This window comes from Oncorhynchus gorbuscha, linkage group LG09 (genome assembly GCF_021184085.1).
Source record: "Oncorhynchus gorbuscha isolate QuinsamMale2020 ecotype Even-year linkage group LG09, OgorEven_v1.0, whole genome shotgun sequence".
NCBI classification, from domain to species: domain Eukaryota; kingdom Metazoa; phylum Chordata; class Actinopteri; order Salmoniformes; family Salmonidae; genus Oncorhynchus; species Oncorhynchus gorbuscha.
Window position 1 is genome coordinate 39290625 of NC_060181.1, and position 27162 is coordinate 39317786.

Here is a 27162-nt window from a genome sequence, read left to right on the forward strand (position 1 = left end):
TACTGTTTGTGTGATACATTTTCCCAATACAGGACCATTATCTGCACTTCGCATGATCTTGAAATATTAATATGACCACATTTTTTAAATTCAATACCAACATGGATTATTTCATACATTTTCATTTCAATTCTTTATGGCAGAGACTATAGACATTGCTTAAATGCCCTTTGTTTGGTGCCTTATGGAGAATAAGAGTACACGACTTTAGAAGCAGGAAGAATGTGTTCACAGACACATACGGTACACATTAGCTGAAAGGTGCTGAAGAGGCGGAGCAAATAAACAGCCGAAACATGGACCTCATAAACACGATCACTCAAAGCAAACGGAAGGCCATGAAACAAAGGCCATGGACAAAATCGACATTAATAGCAATACCAACAGCATGGGTAAAACCCCATTTCAAAACAACATGGTTTTCTGAAGTCAATTGGAATAGATATCTGTGACAATAGAGGACACAATCCTAAAAAATACAAATAAACACTTTTTTTAGGTGTATACTAAGCAAGTGGATGGCAAGTGGAAAGTGGAAGAGGGGGAGGATGAGGGAAGCACTGTTGTGGAGCAGTGGTAAGGAAACTGGTTTTATTTCCAGTGTATATTTTGACATAAATAATACTTTAACCACAAAGTTAATAGAGCAATTGTGTCTCAATGCTTCAGCGTATTACTAGGAAACAAATCTAAATAGTTGTTCACTCATTGGATGATGGGCACCCCATAAGTCAGAACAAGTACACATTCAACATATAAATATTATTTCTGAAATACATATTTACAAATAAATACTCTCCTAACTGTGTACAGTAAGTGAATGTGCATATGGTAGCTGGGTATGGTTGAGTTAGTACAGTATTGCAGTCTTGTTAACAGTAGTGAGGGAGTGCAGCCACTGAATAACGTTTTCTCCTAAGAGTAGAGGTCAAATACTGAACACTACCATCAAAGGAATGTATTTTCCCCAGTGCAACACATATCATATATCCACCATATATTATATTAATACGGAACCAAGCCATGACCCTGTGTCATCTTTCTGAGCAAAATAAATAGTGATTGCGCTTGGAGCAAAATTTACTACATATCTTTTACACAACCACAAAAAAATAAACATTTATCGACTCTATCTATACAATGAAATCTTTAAACAAATTACTATTTTTAAAAATTTTCCACATGGTAATTGTCAGACAAATGGTCACAAAGTAGAGTAATTAAAAAGCAATTTTGCACAAATCCTCACATTTGGTCACAACTATTGTGGTATTTCAAATCCACATTGAATAGACAACCGTCACAATTTTATATTCCTTCTTTTTTTTACTGAATGCTCTCACTGCAGAAAAATTCAAAATTGCACTCAATACCATAGAGTCCTTTGTTATCTATGGTTGATTCTAATCGAATCCAAGTTCATAACATCACAACACATATCATAATCTATTATAATCTAATATCCAAAATAACTATCTTTATTCATGTTACCCATCCTTTATATAAAGTTTCATCCTTTTTCACTTGAAACCTCTATTGCAGTCGCCTTAGTCAATATAGTTAAATGCAATTCTACGCTATCCTAAAGTATTTTTCTAATAGGCTAGCTGTAAAAGCACTCCCTCAGGTAAATATTTATCAAATGATTACTTATGTTAATTCATTTGCCTTAAAGTGTTTTTTAAAGAGTATATTAGCTATTGTGGAGTTTTAATTGATTTCTATTTGGTTAATACGGTGCAGCTTAAGTTAAAGTGAAAGATGTACTCTCTTACTTCATCAACCATCCAAATGTGATTCTTTATCAGTGGATTCTTACATTGAATATAGGGTAAAAGCATATCATTTTGATCACGAATATATCTGTTGAAAGAAAATGCCAAGTATGATCATTCTGGGATTATTGGGTTATTTAAAAAAGCTATTTCTAAACCAAGAAAGCAAACCAATGCAATTGACCCTAATCTACAGTTTTACTATTAAAACTACTATTAACTAGAAACACTATTGAGGTTGTTTGTTTTGACTAGGCCCACTTTGCTCTTCAAATTATGATGCACTCAGTAAAAGGCAAAACAATTCAATAATAGTTTTGACCTATAAATTGAGAACACTTCCAAGAAGATATTACACATGAAAGAAATCCTAGCTACCGTATTCCACCAAAATAAGTGTGCATTGTGGCTTTCCATGTACACGAAAAGTATATTTCCCGTCACCTCAATCACTCATCCCCATGTACCTGAACTCCCAAAGAATTAAGCTTGTATCTGTTTTTGAACCTGCTGACCCCAAACACCTGACATTTAACCCTCGACCTGACACAGGGTTCTACAAGCTCGCCTGTACAGTTGAGATGGACTTATCCTCTGCTGCTGCCGCTCCCACCAATGGGACCTTCTCCTTGATGGGCGAGGCAGGAAGTGTTACGCTGCTACTAGTGGGAGGAGCTTCCACAGAGGTGGTGGGGGGCGGGGGGGCCCCGCCAAACTCGCGGGCGATCTCGTCAAAGGTCTTGCCCTTTGTTTCTGGGACTTTGATGAAGGTGAAGATGAAGAAGAAGATGAGTAAGATCATGAAGATGATAAAGACGTATGGCCCGCACAGCTCCTACAGAATTACAAACAAAGAGAGAGAAAAAGAGTGGAAGTCTAATTATTCTAATGATTCACTGTATGACTATGTGAAGTGTTTACTTAAGTGAAAGTTAGAATTCGCCCCTAATGGGAAACCTAGAGAAACCTCTCACACCTCCAGTTTGGGGAAGCTGACTCCCACCAGGAAGTTGGCGGTCCAGTTGCAGCAGCCGGCCACGGCTATGGCGGCCGGCCGCGGACCCTGGGAGAAGAGCTCTGCCACTATGAACCATGGGATAGGTCCAGGCCCCATCTCAAACATGGCCACGAACAGAAACACTGCCCCGATGCTCAGGTAGCTCAGAGACGAGTAGCCCTTCTACTCAGAGGGAGGGAGGGAGGTAAGGAAGGAAGGAAGGAAGAAAGGGAGGGAGGGAGGGAGATAGAGAGAAAGGAAATGGAGATTGTGATCAATAATAGCAATGAAACTGAATTACTGTAATTAATGACATATCTGTTATGTTGAATGACAACCAATAGAAACTGACACCCACCAACAGGAGGGCAATAGTCATGAGCAGGGCACTGATGGCCATTCCGGCCAATCCGACGAGATGCAAAGTCCTTCGTCCCACCCTCTCGACCAGGAAGAGCTGACAAAAACAGAGAAAGAAGTTACCTTACAGTAAACATACATTACATTCACATAAAAACTCAATAAACACTACTGTAACACATGCAGCATGTTATACGTACAGATACCACTGTAAAGACAGTGTTAACAGCTCCTGCTCCAATAGTGGCATAAATGGGTTGGGTGACACCGGCTGACTCAAAGATACCAGTTGAATAGTAGAACACCTGAACAGGGTTGGGGGAGGGAGACAATAGGATTATGTTCTTGATCTGCAGCAAAGCCATGATCTATGAATAGGTAGCCACATCTTATCAAAGTGGTCTTTTTATCACACTGTTACACTGTGGAGTTGCCGTACGCCCGTTAAATCATGTTTAATCCATTGAACAATACAAACAAATCTCCCAAACATGCAATCATTGAGAATATAAGGCAGGTTGAATGCACCTGCCATTCAACTATGCATAGGCAGCTGCAGTTTCTCTCTGTATGAAGGTCGGGTCATCTTCATAAGGGCACACCGTAGCAGATAGTCTCTGTCTCTGCTTTTTTCCGCTGTTTCGTGCCTAGTGAATACGACCCTGTATTGTTAGGCTGTCCTCTGAGATATCCTTGGTGGCACTTAAATGAATTAGAATGTGTTTGTACTGTGGCCCCCTGGGAGTCATAGTTCACTCACAGCATTGATTCCGGAGAGCTGCTGGGAGAGGTGGAGCATGACGGCGATGAGGAGCGGCTGCCGATAGGCTGCGGTGCGGAACAGCTCGAGGATGGTCACTTTCTTCTCCATGGCCATCTTGGAACTCTCCTCCTTCATCTCCTGCATGTCTTTACTCACATCCTCTGTGCCACGCAGACGCACCAGGGCTGGGGGGAGAAACCGGTGGAGTGAGAGGGACAGATAAGTGACACCACGATGGAGAGTAAAGGACATACAAGTTGTAAAAGGAGAGATTGTATTTGTGAAATCATTAGGTAACTAGAAAGTCAACCAATGACAATATGTTCAAGAAAATATTGAAATATGTTAGGTGCATAAGACATCTATAAAGGCCCGGTGCAGTCAAAAATGTGATTTTCCTGTGTTTTATATATATTTCCACACTATAAATGTTGATGATGATAATGCCCTTTTAGTGTAAGAGCTAGAAAAAAATGCCTGGAATTTCAGGCTGTTTTAGTGGGATTGAGTTTTGGTCTGCTTGGTGACATCATCATGCGGTCAATTAGTTAATAGACTAATAAGAAAGAGAGCTCCAAACCTCTATGCCAATACAAGTTTCCCCTCCCCACGCAGACCACACCCAGATAGTCGTAACAAAATTATTGCTGAGAAATTGCTCTTTGATAAGAAGCTATTTTTGGTTTCTTTTTGACCATTTTCATTTAAAACAATCATAGTATGGTACTTAGTTGTTACCCAGAACTTATTTGATATTGATATAAAATCCTACACATTGGTGCGACTGGCTTCCAGGTTAAGCGAGCAGTGCGGCTTGGCGGGATCGTGTTTCGGAGGACACATGGCTCTCGACCTTTTCCTCTCCCGAATCCGTACGGGAGTTGCAGCGATGGGACAAGACTGTAATTACCAATTGGGTAGACAAATCGTTTTTTCTATTAAATGACTGCATTGGACCTTTAACACATCCGTTGTGTACATTGTCAAGCAGACTAGCGATCATAGCACCAACATTAAAACCTGCCTGCGTTGTTGTTGTTTGTTCAGTATCTGTCCATGGTAGAGCCAGTTCTTACATAACGTTATCAATCTTTTTTCCCCCTTTTTTATTTAAATGTTTTTGCCCACAGGACTGCCGCAGACCGGATGTTTTGTTTGTCGCACCATTCTCAGTAAACCCTAGACACTGTTATGCATGAAAAGCTCACTACGTAATTTATCTGCAAATAGACACCATACCAGGTACATACAAGCTAAAATAGGAGCTAAAAATGAAAGCCTTTCCATTTATCTTCCTGACAAATCAGAGTTCCTGACGAACCAGAGTAAATGACTGCATTTCGAGCATAGAAATATAATTACTAGAATGTGCAAAGCACCTCAAACCCCAACAATTTGATGGTTTCTATGGTTTGGAGCACCCACCTTTGCGGGCCTGCTCCTCCTTGTTCTGGTTGATGAGGAGGAAGCGAGGGCTCTCAGGACAGAAGGGCAGCAGGATACACTGCAGCACGGCCGGGATGACCGTCAGTGCCAGCAGCAGAGGCCACAGCTTGTCCGACCCCAGCAGAGACTCCAAACCAAAGATCTACAACACAGAGAGGTTTAAGTAGGATTAACTTTACTACCAGTAATGTTTCATTCGCAGTTTACATGCAAACATTAATGGAATATGCTGTACATTGATGGGATTGGAAGCACTGATGGGATGGATATACACTATGGTAGATAGGATTCAACTATGGCAGTTCTATAAAGGGATTCAAATTGGAGAAGGTTTCATGACAGTGTATGGGAGAAAATGAAGGGGAGGAATATTACTAATTGTATTCCTAGAGCAAGATGTAGTCGCTCATTAAAAACTCATTTAATACTCATTAAATCATTTGAATAATGAGAAAATAATTTGAAAAAGATATTACTCCAATGTTAAGAGACAAGTAAATCAGAATGTCTGCCAGTTACGACTTAATCATATAAGCAGTGGTGTAATGGAGGGTAAACGGAAGTAAACGCCGTTTAGGCATCTTTTTTTATTTTACACAGGCATTAGGGAGCGTAACTTTATTCTCCCCGAACGGCAATCATGGTTGTTTGTTTTTAACTACATCACTGCATAAAATAATACTTCCACACATTAAACAGAATATTCTTACATGGGGACTTTATTCCCAGTATCATAAGCAAAGACATGGTATGGTAAGGTACGTGTTTAGACTATTCCTATGTTAAAGGACAGAAAATCAAGATGGCTGCCATCGAGGACCGACCTGAGCCACCAGGATGCCAATCACCACGCCCAGCTGGTGCAAGGTGCCGAAGGCGCCTCGGAGAGGGGTGGGGGACAGCTCCCCCACATACATGGGCGTAAGGCCGGTAAAGAGGCCGCAGAAGAGGCCAATGACGAGGCGTCCAGCGATGACCATCTCATAGGAGGAGCAAATGGTGGAGAAACCCATGAGGAGGCCTCCGAACACAGCCAGGATGTTGACCAGGAACATGGACAATTTCCTTTATCCCAATACCCAGAGACACACACAGATTGGAGGCTTCAGAGACAAAGTGTTGCACAGAGTAAGAGATAGACAGATAGAGGTTAAGATGTAGAGGGAGGAGGAAACAGAGCAACCATTCGAACCACTCTCCACTGATTCCTTGGAGCCTCATTGGTTCCTGCAGTGTAGCAGAGGCAGAAACAGACCAAGGAAAGGCAGAGAACCAGAACTGAAGAGTGACCAAATTCACTCCTAGGATAAAAATCCCAAAACTGTCAATTTTATTTTATACCTTTATTTAACAAGGCAAGTCAGTTAAGAACAAATTCTTATTTTCAATGATGGCCTAGGAACAGTGGGTTAACTGCCTTGTTCAGGGGCAGAACAACAGATTATTACCTTGTCAGCTCGGAGATTCAATCCTGCAACCTTTCGGTTACAAGTCCAACGCTCTGCTGCCCCGGCTACCTGCTGCCCCGCTCAAGAAACGTTATTCACAGCTGATTGTTCTGCCATAGACAATACGTGTGGGTAGCTAATAAAGGTGTGTGTGTTTTTTTCTCATCAGGGAAGATGATTGACAATGGGCTAGAAATGTTATTCTAAGTATGCTGGCTCAAATAATATTGTTACAGTGTGTGAAGGTGCAGTGGTTTTTAATTTACAAGTCAAACATTTTGGTTTTTGCATTGAAAACTTCACTTCCTACCCTGTTCCAAAATGTGAACATTAGAAAACTATCGATAGTTAGTGAAGAATGGCATCGGCGTGAAATAGGTGAATACTGGGGTCACCATGTCATGTTTTGTCTTATATTGTCTTGTCATTTTGCTTTTCCTTCTGTTCGTTTTCCCCCTGCTGGTCTTTTTAGGTTCGTTCCCCTTTTTCTCTCTCCCTCTCTCTCTCTCTTCTCTCTATCGTTCCGTTCCTGCTCCCAGCTGTTCCTATTCCCCTAATCAATCATTTAGTCTTCCCACACCTGTTCCCTATCTTTTCCCCTGATTAGAGTCCCTATTTCTCTCCTTGTTTTCCGTTTCTGTCCTGTCGGATCCTTGTTTATTGTTCACCGTGCTGTGTCTTTGTATCGCCCTGTCGTGTCGTGTTTCCCTCAGATGCTGCGTGGTGAGCAGGTGTCTGAGTCTGCTACGGTCAAGTGCCTTCCCGAGGCAACCTGCAGTTTATTATCGAGTCTCCAGTCAGTTCTCGTGATTACGAGTGGAATTGTTTTTATGCTTTATTTACCGCTCCGATTTGTCTAGGAGTATTGCTATTTCCTTAAACTGGATTAAAGACTCTGTTTTCGCCAAGTCGCTTTTGGGTCCTCATTCACCTGCATAACAGAAGGATCCGACCAAAGAATGGACCCAGCGACTACAGACGCTCGTAACACTGCCGTCGAGATCCAAGGAGCCATGCTCGGCAGACACGAGCAGGAATTGTCTGCTGCTCGTCATGCCATGGAGAACCTGGCCGCTCAGGTTTCCGACCTCTCTGGACAGTTCCAGAGTCTTCGTCTCGTGCCACCTGTTACTTCCTGGTCAGCCGAGCCTCCGGAACCTAGGGTTAATAACCCACCTTGCTACTCCGGGCAGCCCAAGGAGTGCCGCTCCTTTCTCACCCAGTGTGATATTGTGTTCTCTCTCCAACCCAACACATACTCTAGAGAGAGAGCTCGGGTTGCTTACGTCATTTCACTCCTTACTGGCCGGGCTCGAGAGTGGGGCACAGCTATCTGGGAGGCAAGGGCTGATTGTTCAAACAATTACCAGAACTTTAAAGAGGAGATGATTCGGGTTTTTGACCGTTCAGTTTTTGGTAGGGAGGCTTCTAGGGCCCTGGCTTCCCTATGCCAAGGTGATCGATCCATAACGGATTACTCTATAGAGTTTTGCACTCTTGCTGCCTCTAGTGACTGGAACGAGCCGGCGCTGCTCGCTCGTTTTCTGGAGGGACTCCACGCAGTGGTTAAAGATGAGATTCTCTCCCGGGAGGTTCCTTCCAGTGTGGACTCTTTGATTGCTCTCGCCATCCGCATAGAACGACGGGTAGATCTTCGTCACCAAGCTCGTGGAAGAGAGCTCGCGTCAACGGTGTTTCCCTGCTCCGCATCGCAACCATCTCCCTCCTCTGGCTCAGAGACTGAGCCCATGCAGCTGGGAGGTATTCGCATCTCGACTAAGGAGAGGGAACGGAGGATCACCAACCGCCTGTGCCTCTATTGCGGATTTGATGGACATTTTGTCAATTAATGTCCAGTAAAAGCCAGAGCTCATCAGTAAGCGGAGGGCTACTGGTGAGCGCTACTACTCAGGTCTCTCCATCTAGATCCTGTACTACTATGTCGGTCCATCTACGCTGGACCGGTTCGGGTGCTACATGCAGTGCCTTGATAGACTCTGGGGCTGAGGGTTGTTTCATGGACGAAGCATGGGCTCGGAAACATGACATTCCTTTCAGACAGTTAGACAAGCCTACGCCCATGTTCGCCTTAGATGGTAGTCATCTTCCCAGTATCAGATTTGAGACACTACCTTTAACCCTCACAGTATCTGGTAACCACAGTGAGACTATTTCTTTTTTGATTTTTCGTTCACCTTTTACACCTGTTGTTTTGGGTCATCCCTGGCTAGTATGTCATAATCCTTCTATTAATTGGTCTAGTAATTCTATCCTATCCTGGAACGTTTCTTGTCATGTGAAGTGTTTAATGTCTGCCATCCCTCCCATTTCTTTTGTCCCCACTTCTCAGGAGGAACCTGGCGATTTGACAGGAGTGCCGGAGGAATATCATGATCTGCGCACGGTCTTCAGTCGGTCCCGAGCCAACTCCCTTCCTCCTCACCGGTCGTATGATTGTAGTATTGATCTCCTTCCGGGGACCACTCCTCCTCGGGGTAGACTATACTCTCTGTCGGCTCCCGAACGTAAGGCTCTCGAGGATTATTTGTCTGTGTCTCTTGACGCCGGTACCATAGTGCCTTCTTCCTCTCCGGCCGGGGCGGGGTTTTTTTTTGTTAAGAAAAAAGACGGTACTCTGCGCCCCTGCGTGGATTATCGAGGGCTGAATGACATAACGGTTAAGAATCGTTATCCGCTTCCCCTTATGTCATCAGCCTTCGAGATTCTGCAGGGAGCCAGGTGCTTTACTAAGTTGGACCTTCGTAACGCTTACCATCTCGTGCGCATCAGAGAGGGGGACGAGTGGAAAACGGCGTTTAACACTCCGTTAGGGCATTTTGAGTACCGGGTTCTGCCGTTTGGTCTCGCCAATGCGCCAGCTGTTTTTCAGGCATTAGTTAATGATGTTCTGAGAGACATGCTGAACATCTTTGTTTTTGTCTACCTTGACGATATCCTGATTTTTTCACCGTCACTCGAGATTCATGTTCAGCACGTTCGACGTGTTCTCCAGCACCTTTTAGAGAATTGTCTCTACGTGAAGGCTGAGAAGTGTTCTTTTCATGTCTCCTCCGTTACTTTTCTCGGTTCCGTTATTTCCGCTGAAGGCATTCAGATGGATTCCGCTAAGGTCCAAGCTGTCAGTGAGTGGCCCGTTCCAAGGTCACGTGTCGAGTTGCAGCGCTTTCTAGGTTTCGCTAATTTCTATCGGCGTTTCATTCGTAATTTCGGTCAAGTTGCTGCCCCTCTCACAGCTCTTACTTCTGTCAAGACGTGTTTTAAGTGGTCCGGTTCCGCCCAGGGAGCTTTTGATCTTCTAAAAGAACGTTTTACGGCCGCTCCTATCCTCGTTACTCCTGACGTCACTAGACAATTCATTGCCGAGGTTGACGCTTCAGAGGTAGGCGTGGGAGCCATTCTATCCCAGCGCTTCCAGTCTGACGATAAGGTTCATCCTTGCGCTTATTCTTCTCATCGCCTGTCGCCATCTGAACGCAACTATGATGTGGGTAACCGCGAACTGCTCGCCATCCGCTTAGCCCTAGGCGAATGGCGACAGTGGTTGGAGGGGGCGACCGTTCCTTTTGTCGTTTGGACAGACCATAAGAACCTTGAGTACATCCGTTCTGCCAAACGACTTAATGCTCGTCAAGCTCGTTGGGCGTTATTTTTCGCTCGTTTCGAGTTTGTGATTTCTTACCGTCCGGGTAGCAAGAACACCAAGCCTGATGCCTTATCCCGTCTTTTTAGTTCTTCTGTGGCTTCTACTGATCCCGAGGGGATTCTTCCTTATGGGCGTGTTGTCGGGTTGACAGTCTGGGATTGAAAGACAGGTTAAGCAAGCACTCACGCACACTGCGTCTCCGCGCGCTTGTCCTAGTAACCTTCTTTTCGTTCCTGTTTCCACTCGTCTGGCTGTTCTTCAGTGGGCTCACTCTGCCAAGTTAGCTGGTCATCCCGGTGTTCGAGGCACTCTTGCTTCTATTCGCCAGCGCTTTTGGTGGCCGACTCAGGAGCGTGACACGCGCCGTTTCGTGGCTGCTTGTTCGGACTGCGCGCAGACTAAGTCAGGTAACTCTCCTCCTGCCGGTCGTCTCAGACCGCTCCCCATTCCTTCTCGACCATGGTCTCACATCGCCCTAGACCTCATTACAGGTCTGCCTTTGTCTGCGGGGAAGACTGTGATTCTTACGGTTGTCGATAGGTTCTCTAAGGCGGCACATTTCATTCCTCTCGCTAAACTTCCTTCCGCTAAGGAGACGGCACAAATCATCATCGAGAATGTGTTCAGAATTCATGGCCTCCCGTTAGACGCCGTTTCAGACAGAGGTCCGCAATTCACGTCACAGTTTTGGAGGGAGTTCTGTCGTTTGATTGGTGCGTCCGTCAGTCTCTCTTCCGGGTTTCATCCCCAGTCTAACGGTCAAGCAGAGAGGGCCAATCAGACGATTGGTCGCATACTACGCAGCCTTTCTTTCAGAAACCCTGCGTCTTGGGCAGAACAGCTCCCCTGGGCAGAATACGCTCACAACTCGCTTCCTTCGTCTGCTACCGGGTTATCTCCGTTTCAGAGTAGTCTGGGTTACCAGCCTCCTCTGTTCTCATCCCAGCTTGCCGAGTCCAGCGTTCCCTCCGCTCAAGCGTTTGTCCAACGTTGTGAGCGCACCTGGAGGAGGGTGAGGTCTGCACTTTGCTGTTACAGGGCACAGACTGTGAGAGCCGCCAATAAACGTAGGATTAAGAGTCCTAGGTATTGTTGCGGCCAGAGAGTGTGGCTTTCCACTCGCAACCTTCCTCTTACGACAGCTTCTCGTAAGTTGACTCCGCGGTTCATTGGTCCGTTCCGTGTCTCCCAGGTCGTCAATCCTGTCGCTGTGCGACTGCTTCTTCCGCGACATCTTCGTCGCGTCCATCCTGTCTTCCATGTCTCCTGTGTCAAGCCCTTTCTTCGCACCCCCGTTCGTCTTCCCTCCCCCCCCTCCCGTCCTTGTCGAGAGCGCACCTATTTACAAGGTACGTAGGATCATGGACATGCGTTCTCGGGGACGGGGTCACCAATACTTAGTGGATTGGGAGGGTTACGGTCCTGAGGAGAGGAGTTGGGTTCCGTCTCGGGACGTGCTGGACCGTTCACTGATTGATGATTTCCTCCGTTGCCGCCAGGATTCCTCCTCGAGTGCGCCAGGAGGCGCTCGGTGAGTGGGGGGGGTACTGTCATGTTTTGTCTTATATTGTCTTGTCATTTTGCTTTTCCTTCTGTTCGTTTCTCTTTTTCTCTCTCCCTCTCTCTCTCTCTTCTCTCTATCGTTCCGTTCCTGCTCCCAGCTGTTCCTATTCCCCTAATCAATCATTTAGTCTTCCCACACCTGTTCCCTATCTTTTCCCCTGATTAGAGTCCCTATTTCTCCCCTTGTTTTCCGTTTCTGTCCTGTCGGATCCTTGTTTATTGTTCACCGTGCTGTGTCTTTGTATCGCCCTGTCGTGTCGTGTTTCCCTCAGATGCTGCATGGTGAGCAGGTGTCTGAGTCTGCTACGGTCAAGTGCCTTCCCGAGGCAACCTGCAGTTTATTATCGAGTCTCCAGTCAGTTCTCGTGATTACGAGTGGAATTGTTTTTAATGCTTTATTTACCGCTCCGATTTGTCTAGGAGTATTGCTATTTCCTTAAACTGGATTAAAGACTCTGTTTTTGCCAAGTCGCTTTTGGGTCCTCATTCACCTGCATAACACACCACTCACCTCCCAAATCTGTCTGCCATCACTCCGACGCTGAAGGAGCCCACCATGCCGCCCACACTAAAGATGGCCACCGACAAGCTCCACACAATGGTGCACGTTCCTGGTTTGATGGGCTCGGCATACCTCTCCATCCATGTGTTATTGAAGAAGGCCCGCAGTTTCTGAGCAGAAAGAGAGAGAGAGAGAGAGAGAGAGAGACAGAGAGACAGTGAGACAGAGAGATAGAGAATAAATCAAATGAGAGGGAGGGAGAGAAAAAGATCAGATATGAAGCATTACCAAGATACAACGTCTTGATTTAGCGCTTGATGAAGCACTGTGGAAAACAAATCAGTAGTACAATATCGACAAGCATAATGGAAAGTTATTAAGCAATGTAAAGTTTAACAAAACCAAATCCCACACATGCTTTCACTGTTATAAGAAAACACATAATTAGCCTACAAACCTGTTCAGGTGCATTAATGACCCCTGTGTTGTAGCCAAACTGCAGCGAGCCAATGACTGCAGTGGCCAGGGAGAACAGGAGGTATCCTGTCACCTGCTTTTTCTGTTAGAGACAGAATGGGGAGAGTGTGTGTTATTATGGATTTATGCAGGGGAAATTGAAATAGCATTTTTGAATGTGATACAAAACGAGGCAACGGTGTGCTTTAGGACCATGTGGATGCCCACGAGCGGTCAGGTAGGCTGTTTGGGGTGCTTATCCGACCAATTGTTTCATTTATTTTTATTACCTTTTTGGCCCCACCCACTTCTATAACCAAAGTTGTGCCCCTGGGTTAATGGCAGTACATTCTGATTAAGAGCCCATATAGTGTAAAACTAAAACACTGTCAGAGCAGAGACATTAGTACTGTTCTACATGCACTGTCTGTAAATGACATCATACAGAATTACAGGTTAAGATATTATAATGTCTCTGGCCAGGTGTCAAACCCAAGCCGTCTTAAAACAGTATTAATACTGAGGTAAAGCCTACACTTCCTGAGGTCTCAGAGGAGGTTGCGCGCATCATGTGAGCGTAGTTCACCAAACCACCTTTACTCTACTCTCAACCTCTACCACTACTGCATAATTACTTTTCATAAAAATGTTTGCAGGATGAAATCTCTTGAGATGCACCATCTTGTTTTCAAGTGTCCCCAACCCCCCCCCCCCCCCCCCAAAAAAAACAAAAAAAATTAACAATACAGAATAATAGAAGTAGACAGAATAATATGGCAACTGCTGTCTAATAACAATAGCAATGAAATAGTAATACCAAACTAAAACGTACATTAACAGCATAACAAACAGCATACAACTACGAATAGGCTTAGAACTAATAAAGACTACTGCTACAACTACTAATACAACTAACACAATTCAGTCCCTATAATATATACTGCACATGCATACAGTCCCAGTCAAACGTTTGGACACACCTTATTCATTAAACAAATACGGTAGAAGGAGGATGAGTCATACAGACAGACAGAGGTAGAACCGCGCTCCCCCTCAAACTGGTGTCTCCAGAGAAATGTTCAGATGGCAGCATAACACTTATCTGGTGTTCCAAAAAGATCCCAAAGCTGTTAGGTCTATTATTGTGGTACCATAACAAGGATAATTACGGTCAGGCTAGAAGGAAAGGCCTATGTTTAGCACCATCGAGCCACAAATAGTGAAGAGCCCAGATCAGGGTTATGAAATGTGCTTAGTTGTGATCTTATAGGTTGGATGGGACTGCGTGACTGTTGCCAATGACAAGGATTTTACCCTCCTCCATCAATGGGGCTTTTGTCATTCCTGTGCAAAATGTGTACTTGGCAAAAGAAACTGGCGCCAGTGTAGAGTTAATGCAACAATAATCAGTGTTGGCCAGCATTAACTTCTTCAACAGTCCCAGTCAAAAGTTTGGACACACCTACTCATTCCAGGGTTTTTCTTTATTTTTTATATTTTCTACATTGTAGAATAATAGCGAAGACATCAAAACTATGAAATAACACATCATGTAGTAATCAAAAAAGTGATAAACAAATCAAAACATATTGTATATTTGAGATCCTTCAAAGTAGCCACCCTTTGCCTTGATGATAGCTTTGCACAATCTTGGCATTCTCTCAAACAGCTTCATCTGGAATGCTTTTCCAACAGTCTTGAAGGAGTTCCCACATATGCTGAGCACTTGTTGGCTCCTTTTCCTTCACTCTGCGATCCAAATCATCCCAAACCATCTCAATTGGGTTGAGGTTGGGTGATTGTGGAGGACAGGTCATCTGATGCAGCACTCCATCACCCTCCTTCTTGGTTAAATAGATTTTACACAGCCTGGAGGTGTGTTGAGTCATTGTCCTCTTGAAAAACAAATGATTGTCCCAATAAACGCAAACCAGATGGGATGGCGTATCGCTGCAGAATGCTGTGGTAGCTATGCTAGTTAAGTGTGCCTTGAATTCGAAATAAATCACTGACACTGTCAGCAGCAAAGCACCCCCACACCATCACACCTCTACCTCCATGCTTCACGGTGCGAACCACACATGCAGAGATCACCCATTCAGCTACTCTGCATCTCACAAAGACACAGTGCAAATCTGAAACATTGCTCGTGTTTCTTGGCCCAAGCAAGTCTCTTCTTATTATTGGTGTCCTTTAGTAGTGGTTTCTTTGCAGCAATTAGACCATGAAGGCCTGATTCTCGTAGTCTCCTCTCAACAGTTGATGTTAAGATGTGTCTTTTACTTGAACTCTGTGAAGCATTTATTTGGGCTGCAATTTATGAGACTGGTAACTCTCATGAACTTCTTCCATTCCTGTGGCGGTCCTCATGAGAGCCAGTTTCATCATAGCGCTTGATGGTTTTGCGACTGCGCTGGAATTTTACGCATTGACTGACCTTCACGTCTTAAAGTAACAATGGACTGTCGTTCTCTTTTCTTATTTGAGCTGTTCTTGCCGTAATATGGACTTGGTCTTTTGCCAAATAGGGCTATCTTCTGTATACCAACCATACCTCATTACAACACAACTAATTGGCTCAAACGCATTAAGAAGGAAAGAAATTCCACCTGTGAATTGAAATGCATTCCATGTGACTACCTCATGAAGCTGGTTGAGAGAATTCCAAGAGTGTGCAAAGCTATCATCAAGGCAAAGGGTGGCTACTTTGAAGAATCTCAAATATAAAATATATTTGGATTTGTTTAACACTTTTTTTGGTTACTACATGATTCCATATGTGTTATTTCATAGTTTGATGTCTTCACTATTATTCAACAATGTATAAAAAGTTTTTTTTAAAATAAAGAAAACCCCTGGAATGAGTAGGTGTGTCCAAACCTTTGAACGGTACTGTACATATTTACAAATTTCTTCACATGGTGATGTTTGTATTAGTTAAAAAAAAAAACAGTTTGTTCTTAACATTTGAAAAAGGGCTTTTCTTAAATTCACTGTGTTATTTTAATGCCCTGATTTCTCTCGGTAAATGACTCGTCAGTCAGTTGGGTCTTTGTATCTGAAAGACCTTACTCTAACCCCATGATGTACCCTTGGAATTTGCAATTGCTGCTGTTGGCAAAAAAAACGTAGTGTGAGTCTTGTAAAGTTAGGTGTTCCTTAATATATACAAGGACCTTTAAGATGACACGTGTAAAAATAAATCGGTACCGATTGTCTTCTGTTTCGGAGTGAGAGCCAATTTAGTGATTCATACATTGTGCAATGATGTGTCTTACAATAGCATCCAAGGAAGAATCTGCAAAGATTGTGATACATGAATTCTGATTTGCAAAGTCAGGTTTTGGTCGTGTTTTCCGATGGATAATGTCCCCATAGTCTAGGATCGGTTGCAGCAATTGGGTTACTAAGGTCTTTCTAACAGATACAGTAAAACAATTCTTCGATCTGTAGAGTAACCCGAAGCTTATTAGAGTTCATTCTTTTTCAAAAATCATCAATACGCTTTCCAAAAGATCATTCAGAATCTATCCTCAAACCTAGATATTTTAAACCATCCACATTTTCAAGCATCGTTCCATCACTTGCATGAGTTTTGAAATTGCTAGCTGTGGAGTTTATTCTTTGCCGTGTACCAAAAGGTATGATATGGGACTTGTCTTCAATACAACCACTAAATGATTTGCTAGAAATCATTTTTGTAAAGTGTTAAAATCATCTTGGGAGAGTTGCTTGTATCCGCAAAATATTTGAACCTGGTTATATAGAGCACTTCATCGTCCGCGTGGAAGTGAACATGTCTCTTCAAAACAATTAGATGCCATTCATTTATGAATACAGAGAAAAGAAGGAGCCTTGAAGTACACCTATACTGAGTACAAAAAGTTGCGTCTTGTGTCCGTCCATGAAAACACATTGTTTTCCATGGCTGAGATACGCATGGAACCAGTTTAGTGATCTGTTAGTGAAACCAAGGTTTTGAAGTTTTCCTAGTAAGATGATCGACTAAATCCAATGCTTTGGATAAACCAGAAAGATGGCACCAGTTAGTTTGCCTTGGTCAGATTAAGAAGGTATATCATGTGTATGATTCACTAATGCTGTAGTAGTGGAATGGGTGGGTCTAAAGACAGATTTTTAAAAAGTGTCAAATTAAAGTCATCAGGGTACTAAGACATTTGGGAATATATTCATTTCTCATAGAATTTTGCTATTGAACAGGTTACTGATATAGGTCTATAGTTATTTGGGTCTAAGGAGTTCCCCCACCTTCATGGAGAAGGGTCGGGCACATTTCCATACAAAAGGTATTTCCCCAGTCTTTAAAGACATGCTGAGATCTGCTAGATACATTATAACATTAGCAGACCACTTTATAGTCGTATGCATATAAATATGGCTATATGCTGGGTACCAAAATGTAGGCTATTTATATTTGACTGTATCCTTAATTGACCCTGTAGCCAGATCTCAAATGAAACTCGTTGAAGGCCACATAAATCAAGCTCTGGGTCTTTTCTGCTGAATCCAGTAATATGGAACACTATGCAGAGACACTGCTGAGAAGGCATATTGTTAGAGGTTATATGATACTGGGTCGACCTTCCCTCGCGGCTTAGGTGCCCTTCGGTCCACCTCTAGAGCTCGCTGTTGAGGCGGTGTTGAGTCCGTATGTGAGCCTCAGTCTGTGCGAGAAGAGATGACAGAGACGTGAGGGACTTGTGTAGGAAACGCTAATGACACCCCCAAATTTTTGAATGCAATGAAATATAAGATAAAAAATGTTCTTGGCATCAGTGTCATTTATTTGATCTTCATATCACCTTATATCTAACTATAGTTGAATGATGCAATTCTGGTCCATTATAAACATTGTCCTGTCACCTCTTCTCCTACTGGATTACATTTTCTCTTCCACCATATGACAGATTTCCAAACATATTTAGATGGCATTTATTTTCTGTGTTTTGTATGTGTGTGTTTGGACGGGAAGGTCTCCCAAAGTGATGGTGGCAATTCAATAGAGGAACTATCCGGAAATCCCAACGAAAAATAGAAACTGAAGTAGGCAGGGATGTGTCACAAGACAAAGCATGTGTCCGCAAAAACGTACAATGTGACAGTCTGTGCTATTTTAACACACTGTAAACAAACGAGCTAAACACTATGGCCTCCGCCAAACCCAGTCCCTCCCTCTATCCCTCTCTCTCTCTCTTCCCTCCCTCCTCTCACTCTGTTTATATCCTGAAGTTCACCTTCCACCACTCCCCCTCTCTCTTCTCTCTACCCCCCTTCGCCGCCTGTAAAGTCACAATGACTCAGTAGAAATAAGCAGCCTTGAGATGCATTCAAAATGTGTAAAATTCTCATGATTTGTACAATTATTGTATCAATATCGAAAGAGTCGGGATAAGAGATAAGTCGTAAAATAGGACTGTGTTAAAAGAGGTCTTCCTTTTCAGCCCAGCCAAATGCTGAACTTGATTTTTTTATCACGATTACACACGGTCATACCTCGGGTATGTGTACAATGTAACTTTGTGCTAGTAGCCTAGTAAATGGGGTTGTTTTCAAAGTGAGCAACACTCAGATAAAAATAAGAATTCAACAGGGTAGTAGTCCTTTTCAGAGTCACAGAAGTGGAACTTATTCATCTGACCTTAGTGAACTGTACACTCCAATTCTGTCTCGGGGCTCCATCTCTCTTTTCCTCTTTGTGTTCCCATCGCTCTCTTTTCTAATGATGTAACACACGACTTATTTCATAACCCCATCCCAGACTGCATCTATTTCCTCCTCTTCCCCCCCTCCCTGTTTCTAATGACAGACACACGACTTCTTCCATAGCCCTCTCGCTCCAAGACTATTTCTGTCTCTTCCTCATTTTCATAACAACTGCCTGAAGGTTACCGTTAAATTGACACTCGCTAAAATAGACCAAAACACACAGCGATAAAACATGGCATTGCTGCTCCTTGCACCAATGCATTGTGGGAGGGAAAAGACTATCTATCTATCTATCTATCTATCTCTCTATCTCTCTCTCTCTCTCTCTTTTTGAGCCATTCACTGAACCGTTCACTCTTATCTCATTAACCTACTGTGAGAGAACCAATCAAACCCACTCATGTACTGAAAGACACTGGGGCCAAATTGTATTGATGAGTTGATTAGCTTTGGCTGTATATCTAGTACCACAACATAGGCTGAGCTTCAAAAGACCTTGGGTTTGTTCATTATGTCAATAGCAGAGATGAATGATTAGAAGTGTATGCCATAGTCTATTGCACGATAAACGTCCATTACATTAAAGCTCATTCTGGAACCTATTACTCATAGAACAGTAATCGAACTGTTCAATCCTACAGTGCCTTTACAAAGTATTCATACCCCTTGACTTATTCCACTTTTTTTCCCAGCCTGAATTAAAAATAGATTAAATAGTTGTTTTTTTCTTCACCCATCTACACACAATACCCCATGTGTTATGCAGGTGAAGGAGGACCCAAACGCGACTTAACAGAAACAGAGTTTATTAATGCTCAAAACCGAATAACTGAAATCCTCTAGATAGTAGAGGGGAAAACAACTGGAGAAGCGGCCACAGACTGCAGGTCGCTTCGGGTAGGCGCAGGCCGTAGTCAACTGAGACACCTGCTCACACGCAGCGTCTGAAGAAGGCACAAAACACGACAGGACAGGGTGATACACAATCACGGCAAAAAACACGACAGGACAGGGCGAAACGCAATTACTGCATGGAATACAAAACAAGGAACCGACGGAACAGGAACGGATCACAAAGGAATAAATAGGGAGTCTAATCAGGGGGAAAGGATCGGAAACAGGTGTGGGAAGACTAAATGATGATTAGGGGAATAGGAACAGCTGGGAGCAGGAACGGAACGACAGAGGGAAGAGAGAGCGAGAGAGTGAGAGAGGGAGGGGGAGAGAGAGGGATAGAACCAAACAAGACCAGCAGAGGGAAACGAATAGCATGGGGAGCACAGGGACAAGACATGACAATAAATGACAAACATGACAGTACCCCCCCCACTCACCGAGCGCCTCCTGGCGCTCTCGAGGAGGAACACTGGCGGCAACGGAGGAAATCATAGATCAAACGGTCCAGCACGTCCCGAGAAAGAACCCAACTCCTCTCCTCAGGACCGTAACGAAAAACGATAAAAAGGGAAACTAGGGTACTACTCTAAAAAAAAAAATGAGAACTAGGGACAGACTGAGACACAGCAAGGGCAGGGACAAGAACAGGAGAGATGCGATGGCAGGGAACAGACTGAGACCCAGCAAGACCAGGAGCAGAAGCAGAAAAAAATTACCAGACTTCTTCTGCGCGCAGTCTGAACACGCAGCCACGAAACGGCGCGTGTCACGCTCCTGAGTCGGCCACCAAAAGCGCTGGCGAATAGACGCAAGAGTGCCTCGAACACCGGGATGACCAGCTAACTTGGCAGAGTGAGCCCACTGAAGAACAGCCAGACGAGTGGAAACAGGAACGAAAAGGAGGTTACTAGGACAAGCGCGCGACGCAGTGTGCGTGAGTGCTTGCTTAACCTGTCTTTCAATTCCCCAGACTGTCAACCCGACAACACGCCCATAAGGAAGAATCCCTCGGGATCAGTAGAAGCCACAGAAGAACTAAACAGACGGGATAAGGCATCAGGCTTGGTGTTCTTGCTACCCGGACGGTAAGAAATCACAAACTCGAAACGAGCGAAAAACAACGCCCAACGAGCTTGACGGGCATTAAGTCGTTTGGCAGAACGGATGTACTCAAGGTTCTTATGGTCTGTCCAAACGACAAAAGGAACGGTCGCCCCCTCCAACCACTGTCGCCATTCGCCTAGGGCTAAGCGGATGGCGAGCAGTTCACGGTTACCCACATCATAGTTGCGCTCAGATGGCGACAGGCGATGAGAAAAATAAGCGCACGGATGAACCTTATCGTCAGACTGGAAGCGCTGGGATAGAATGGCTCCCACGCCTACCTCTGAAGCGTCAACCTCGACAATGAATTGTCTAGTGACGTCAGGAGTAACGAGGATAGGAGCGGACGTAAAACGTTCTTTTAGAAGATCAAAAGCTCCCTGGGCGGAACCGGACCACTTAAAACACGTCTTGACAGAAGTAAGAGCTGTGAGAGTTAAAGGTAGTGTCTCAAATTTGATACTGGGAAGATGACTACCATCTAAGGCAAACATGGGCGTAGGCCTGTCTAACGGTCTGAAAGGAATGTTATGTTTCCGAACCCATGCTTCGTCCATGAAACAACCCTCAGCCCCAGAGTCAATCAAAGCACTGCATGTAGCACCCGAACCGGTCCAGCGTAGATGGACCGACATAGTAGTACAAGATCTAGATGAAGGGACCTGAGTAGTAGCGCTCACCAGTAGCCCTCCGCTTACTGATGGACTCTGGCCTCTTACTGGACATGAATAAACAAAATGTCCAGCAACTCCGCAATAGAGGCACAGGCGGTTGGTGATCCTCCGTTCCCTCTCCTTATTCGAGATGCGAATCCCTCCCAGCTGCATGGGCTCAGTCTCAAAGCCAGAGGAGGGAGATGGTTGCGATGCGGAGCAGGGAAACACCGTTGATGCGAGCTCTCTTCCACGAGCCCGGTGACGAAGATCTACCCGTCGTTCTATGCGGATGGCGAGAGCAATCAAAGAATCCACATCTGATGGAACCTCCCGGGAGAGAATCTCATCCTTAACCACTGCGTGGAGTCCCTCCAGAAAACGAGCGAGCAGCGCCGGCTCGTTCCACTCACTAGAGGCAGCAAGAGTGCGAAACTCAATGGAATAATCCGTTATGGACCGTTCACCTTGGCATAAGGAAGCCAGGGCCCTAGAAGCCTCCCCACCAAAAACTGAACGGTCAAAAACCCGAATCATCTCCTCTTTAAAGTTCTGGAATCTGTTAGAGCAATCAGCCCTTGCCTCCCAGATAGCTGTGCCCCATTCTCGAGCCCGGCCAGTAAGGAGTGAAATGACGTAAGCAACCCGAGCTCTCTCTCTAGAGTATGTGTGGGGTTGGAGAGAGAACACAATCTCACACTGCGTGAGAAAGGAGCGGCACTCAGTGGGCTGCCCGGAGTAGCAAGGTGGGTTATTAACCCTAGGTTCTGGAGGCTCGGCAGGCCAGGAAGTAACAGGTGGCACGAGACGTAGACTCTGGAACTGTCCAGAGAGGTCGGAAACCTGAGCGGCCAGGTTCTCCACGGCATGGCGAGCAGCAGACAATTCCTGCTCGTGTCTGCCGAGCATGGCTCCTTGGATCTCGACGGCAGTGTAACGAGCGTCTGAAGTCGCTGGGTCCATTCCTTGGTCGGTTCCTTCTGTTATGCAGGTGAAGGAGGACCCAAACGCGACTTAACAGAAACAGAGTTTATTAATGCTCAAAACCGAATAACTGAAATCCTCTAGATAGTAGAGGGGAAAACAACTGGAGAAGCGGCCACAGACTGCAGGTCGCCGGGTAGGCGCAGGCCGTAGTCAACTGAGACACCTGCTCACACGCAGCGTCTGAAGAAGGCACAAAACACGACAGGACAGGGTGATACACAATCACGGCAAAAAAACACGACAGGACAGGGCGAAACGCAATTACTGCATGGAATACAAAACAAGGAACCGACGGAACAGGAACGGATCACAAAGGAATAAATAGGGAGTCTAATCAGGGGAAAGGATCGGAAACAGGTGTGGGAAGACTAAATGATGATTAGGGGAATAGGAACAGCTGGGAGCAGGAACGGAACGACAGAGGGAAGAGAGAGCGAGAGAGTGAGAGAGGGAGGGGGAGAGAGAGGGATAGAACCAAACAAGACCAGCAGAGGGAAACGAATAGCATGGGGAGCACAGGGACAAGACATGACAATAAATGACAAACATGACACCATGACGACAAAAAGTGAAAACGTGTTTTTATAACTTTGTGCAAATGTTTTGAACATTTAAACACACAAATATCTCATTCACATAAGTGTTCACACCCCCGACACAATACTGTCATGTTTTGTCATTGATTATCATGCCTTGTCCCTGTTCTTCTCCTTCTATTCGTTTCCCTCTGCTGGTCTTATTAGGTTCTTTCCCTCTTTCTATCCCTCTCTCTCCCCCTCCCTCTCTCACTCTCCCGCTCTCTCTTCTCTCTATCGTTCCGTTCCTGCTCCCAGCTGTTCCTATTCCCCTAATCAATCATTTAGTCTTCCCACACCTGTTCCCGATCCTTTTCCCTGATTAGAGTCCCTATTTCTCTCCTTGTTATTCGTTTCTGCCCTGTCGGTTCCTTGTCTAGAATTCACCGTGCTGTGTTTGTGTATCGCCCTGTCGTGTCGTGTTTTCCTCAGATGCTGCGTGGTGAGCAGGTGTCTGAGTCTGTTTGGTTCAAGTGCCTTCCCGAGGCAACCTGCTGTTCACCTGCTGTTCAAGATCGAGTCTCCAGTTTGTCCTCGTCATTTCGAGTGAAAGTTGTGTTTTTTGATTGTATTTACTTTACTGGATTAAAGACTCTGTTTTCGCCAAGTCGCTTTTGGGTCCTCTTTCACCTGCATGACAAATACATTTTAGAATTCCCTTTGGCAGCGATTACACCTTGGAGTCTTTCTGCATACGTCTCTAAGAGCCTTGCACACCTGGATTGTACAATATTTACCAATTGTTCAAGCTCTGTCAAGTTGGTCGTTGTTTCACTAGTGCTTTGTTGCAAACAGGATGCATGTTTAGAATATTCTGGGATATTCAATGTCTGCTTTTTTATTTTTACCCATCTACCAATAGGTGCCATTCTTTGCGAGGCATTGGAAAACCTCCCTGGTCTTTGTGGTCGAATCAGTGTTTGAAATGCACTGCTTGACTGAGGGACCTTGCAGATAATTGTACGTGTGGTGTACAGAGATCGAGGTGGTCATTCAAAAATCACGCTAAACACTATTATTGCACACAGAGTGAGTCCATGCCACGTATTATGTGTCTAGTTAAGCACATTGAACTTTATTTAGGCTTGCCATAATAAAGGGGTTGAATACTTATTCACTCAAGACATTTCAGCTTTTCATGATTTATTCATTTGTAAATGATAGGGTATTTTGTGTAGGCCAGTGACACAAAATCTCAATTGAATCCATTTTAAATTCAGGCTGTTAACACAACAACATGTGGAAAAAGTCAAGGGGTGTGAGTACTTTCGGAAGGTGCTGTATGGCTCAGGGAAGCTCAGCGTAGAACATGACTCACTGATATACAGCATCATACAGCACAACGCCCACCACCATGAAGTAGGTTTTGAACAGTCATATGACATTCTGACCGCATGCAACAGAATTGGAAAAAATTGATGGATTGTAGGAATGCAAAGGTTTAGGCACCTTTTGAGGGGCCACACATTGTATGGTCAAAAGTATAGTACTTGTGAGTAGTGCATGGTCAGCATATAATAACAGCAGCATAGATTGCTACTCTGTCTACAGGGTTGAATTAGGGGGCAGAACGTACCTCCTCCTCCACCATCTTCAGTGAATAGATAGATATTCACTAACAAATAGCAGCTCTTGATGAGAAGATGACAAACAGGACAAGAGGACAAGAGAAAAGATCTTCAGGTGGAAAAGCACGGCACAGTCTTGAAAGCGGCAGCCTGCAAAATAAGGAACTGATAAGACGTTGTCCTTGGTGCTGAATCTGATCACAGTTGTAAACAAACGTTGCCCTGTTGCTTTTATGAATTGAACTGAAGTAGCCCTAAAATAACAAGTTGAATAATTGTATATCCTGATAGCATACTTTCTAACGTCTTAATAGATTGCAATGTCTTCATTTGTTTACGATTCTATTCAATTGATTTGTTTTATGCGTATTGAGCTAATAGAGGAATCCGATGGCAGCAAAAACAATATATTTATACTTCGCTAGAAAAATCACTGTTCTATGAAAAGCAAAACGTAGACTTTGCGGTCAAATAGAGTGATTCCCACACTTCTTAAACGGCCAAAAGCTACTATAAAGGCACTAATTCTTGACCTACTAATCAATATTTTATACAGACGGTATGTCAGCAATGCCCTAGATGTCATATAATAGTTTAAAACAAGCAATTTACCGCAATTCACCTGTCGTGACCAGTCGTGCTATTCCTCTCCCGCCCTCCACGATTCAACTGGCACCAATGCGGTAGAATACTATTAAAACAAAGTCCCTTGCAAATGTCTTCGTTATTCGTTTCATATAGCTCAGGTTTGTGGAGTGGATGCGCGACAATCCGCACGTTTCCCTTTGAGGACTTAGTCCAGCTCCTAACAACCTATGAAAAACGAGATGCTCTCTGCGTGACCTCTTTTTGACGTGGGTCTCCTATTATGGTGCTGATGGTGAACCAACGTTGGTTTAGTTGTAGGGGATGTAGCGGTCCCCGGATAGAACCAGCGGTTCCAGTGTCCTCCCCATGATGCTCTGCGAAGGAGACCTTGAGAGTGATCAGCTGATGACGGATGCTGCTGATGCAACGCTGCCCCAGTACCAAAGCAATGTATCACGCGCCTGGCAACCGTCCGCGATACTGATGAGGATCCATCCGTTTGTATGCTCTTCCGTTCGAGCTATTCCTCCATTTAATATTTGTTTAAATGGTTGAAGTTGTAGAATATGTGTATAATATATGCTGCATAAATTGCCTCCCGTATATTGTTCTCAAGCAGTGGGACTGAAATTGAATAACTGTTATGGGTATCACGTCACATGGCTGTCAGAAATCTCGTGACTCAGTGTGAGAATAGTGACAGTAGCCCATGACTCAGTGTGAGAATAGTGACAGTAGCCCATGACTCAGGGTTATTCAGTCAACGTGAACAAGCAGAATGAAACAATTATTGTTCATAAATTGTTACATTGTAGGTGATGTTCCCAAATAAAGAGAGAAGCTCTTGGTAATTATGCAGACCATAGGCCTAATAAATAAAGCATTCGTTTTCTATTATATTGAGATCAAAATAAAGATGCTCACTTACATAGTGTCCCATTATTCCCAATATAAAAGAAGCTTGGACAATAACGGGCCAAAAATCATTTTGAAATGTTGGATGGAGTAACATGGCACAAGCATTTTATGTTGCAGCATCAATGTCAACTGAATTTGAACGGTGTTGCACCAGGTTGTGCCCTTTCATCATTCTGATACTTTAATAAAGGTTGTGCCTGTATTTAGACAATGAGCACTTTCCTTGTATAATTGATCCATTCCTCACTTTCACCTCATTCAGTTTGATGTAACAAGCATTCGGCAGTCTTTCCTGCAACCCTCGTGGTCAGTTGCATCATATAGGCTATATAGGGGAACGTCTACGTTTGAACGGTTTTATTCGAACTACATCATTTTTGTAGCTTCTGTTTAAATCGCATGTGTTTTTAGCAACACACATGCCAATCAATGTTCAACCATAGGTACACAGGTCTGTATACACTGTTTCCCACCCATGCTGTGACGGGTCAGTGGAAAAACATAGTGGTATCCTTTAGATTAGTGTGTCCATCGGTCGTGGATAGGGCAATAAATAAATAAAGGGTGCAAAGAGCATCATTTAAAAAAAAGGTATTATTATCCTCAGTTCATCAAAATACCATAACTGTTGTTCACATTTTTACCCCCAAAATATAAATGAACTACACACTTTGTGAGGTGACGACAGAGGCTGAGAGTGAGTGGCTGAGGTTTATTCATTATTCTCGCGTAATATCCTACAGTGCATAGATAGATGGGTTACCTGACAACGTCACGAAAACGATGCACACGGTTCAATGTGGCAGAAGTTTGTGAGTTGTGATTCTGGATGGGCAGATAGCTATCAACAATGACAAGAAACTGCCATGTTGGGAATCATATCTGACTCGTTGTTATGTTCTGTTAATTACTGATGTCCCCTTTAAGGATCATGTCATCCAGGATACACTGGGTTCCTGGGATTCCTTGCAAAATCAGGTCAATAGTTCGTTGCCAAATGGCATGTGGGGTGTTTCGGTAGGAGGCCAGGAACTTGGCCAGTTTTGTTTGCAAAGTCCCTTCGTCTCGTTTTGCTGCACAGAGTCCTTGCTTTAGAGTTTGCACAAAGCGTTCTGCCAGCCCATTGGTGGCAGGGTGGTACGGAGCTGAAGTTGAGTGTTTGATTCCATTT

General features: G+C 44.2%; 1 protein-coding gene across 2 annotated transcripts; it reads right to left on the minus strand.

The window, feature by feature from the left end:
• Nucleotides 1-40: 40 nt before the first annotated feature.
• LOC124043584 (solute carrier family 2, facilitated glucose transporter member 1-like) lies at nucleotides 41-25484 on the minus strand. 2 transcript variants are annotated; one of them, XM_046362320.1, is made up of 11 exons: nucleotides 25108-25484; nucleotides 24494-24635; nucleotides 12976-13077; nucleotides 12528-12688; nucleotides 6166-6406; nucleotides 5321-5483; nucleotides 3893-4080; nucleotides 3333-3437; nucleotides 3131-3229; nucleotides 2752-2955; nucleotides 41-2610 (listed from the first exon to the last, which is right to left on the minus strand). In XM_046362320.1, the coding sequence occupies exons 2-11, from the start codon at nucleotides 24506-24508 to the stop codon at nucleotides 2332-2334; spliced, it is 1557 nt and encodes a 518-aa protein (XP_046218276.1). In that variant the 5' UTR covers nucleotides 24509-24635; nucleotides 25108-25484; the 3' UTR covers nucleotides 41-2331. The 2 variants fall into 2 exon arrangements, with proteins under 2 accessions (XP_046218276.1, XP_046218275.1); XM_046362319.1 differs by having other exon boundaries at nucleotides 25098-25484.
• Between the last annotated feature and the right edge of the window lie 1678 nt (nucleotides 25485-27162).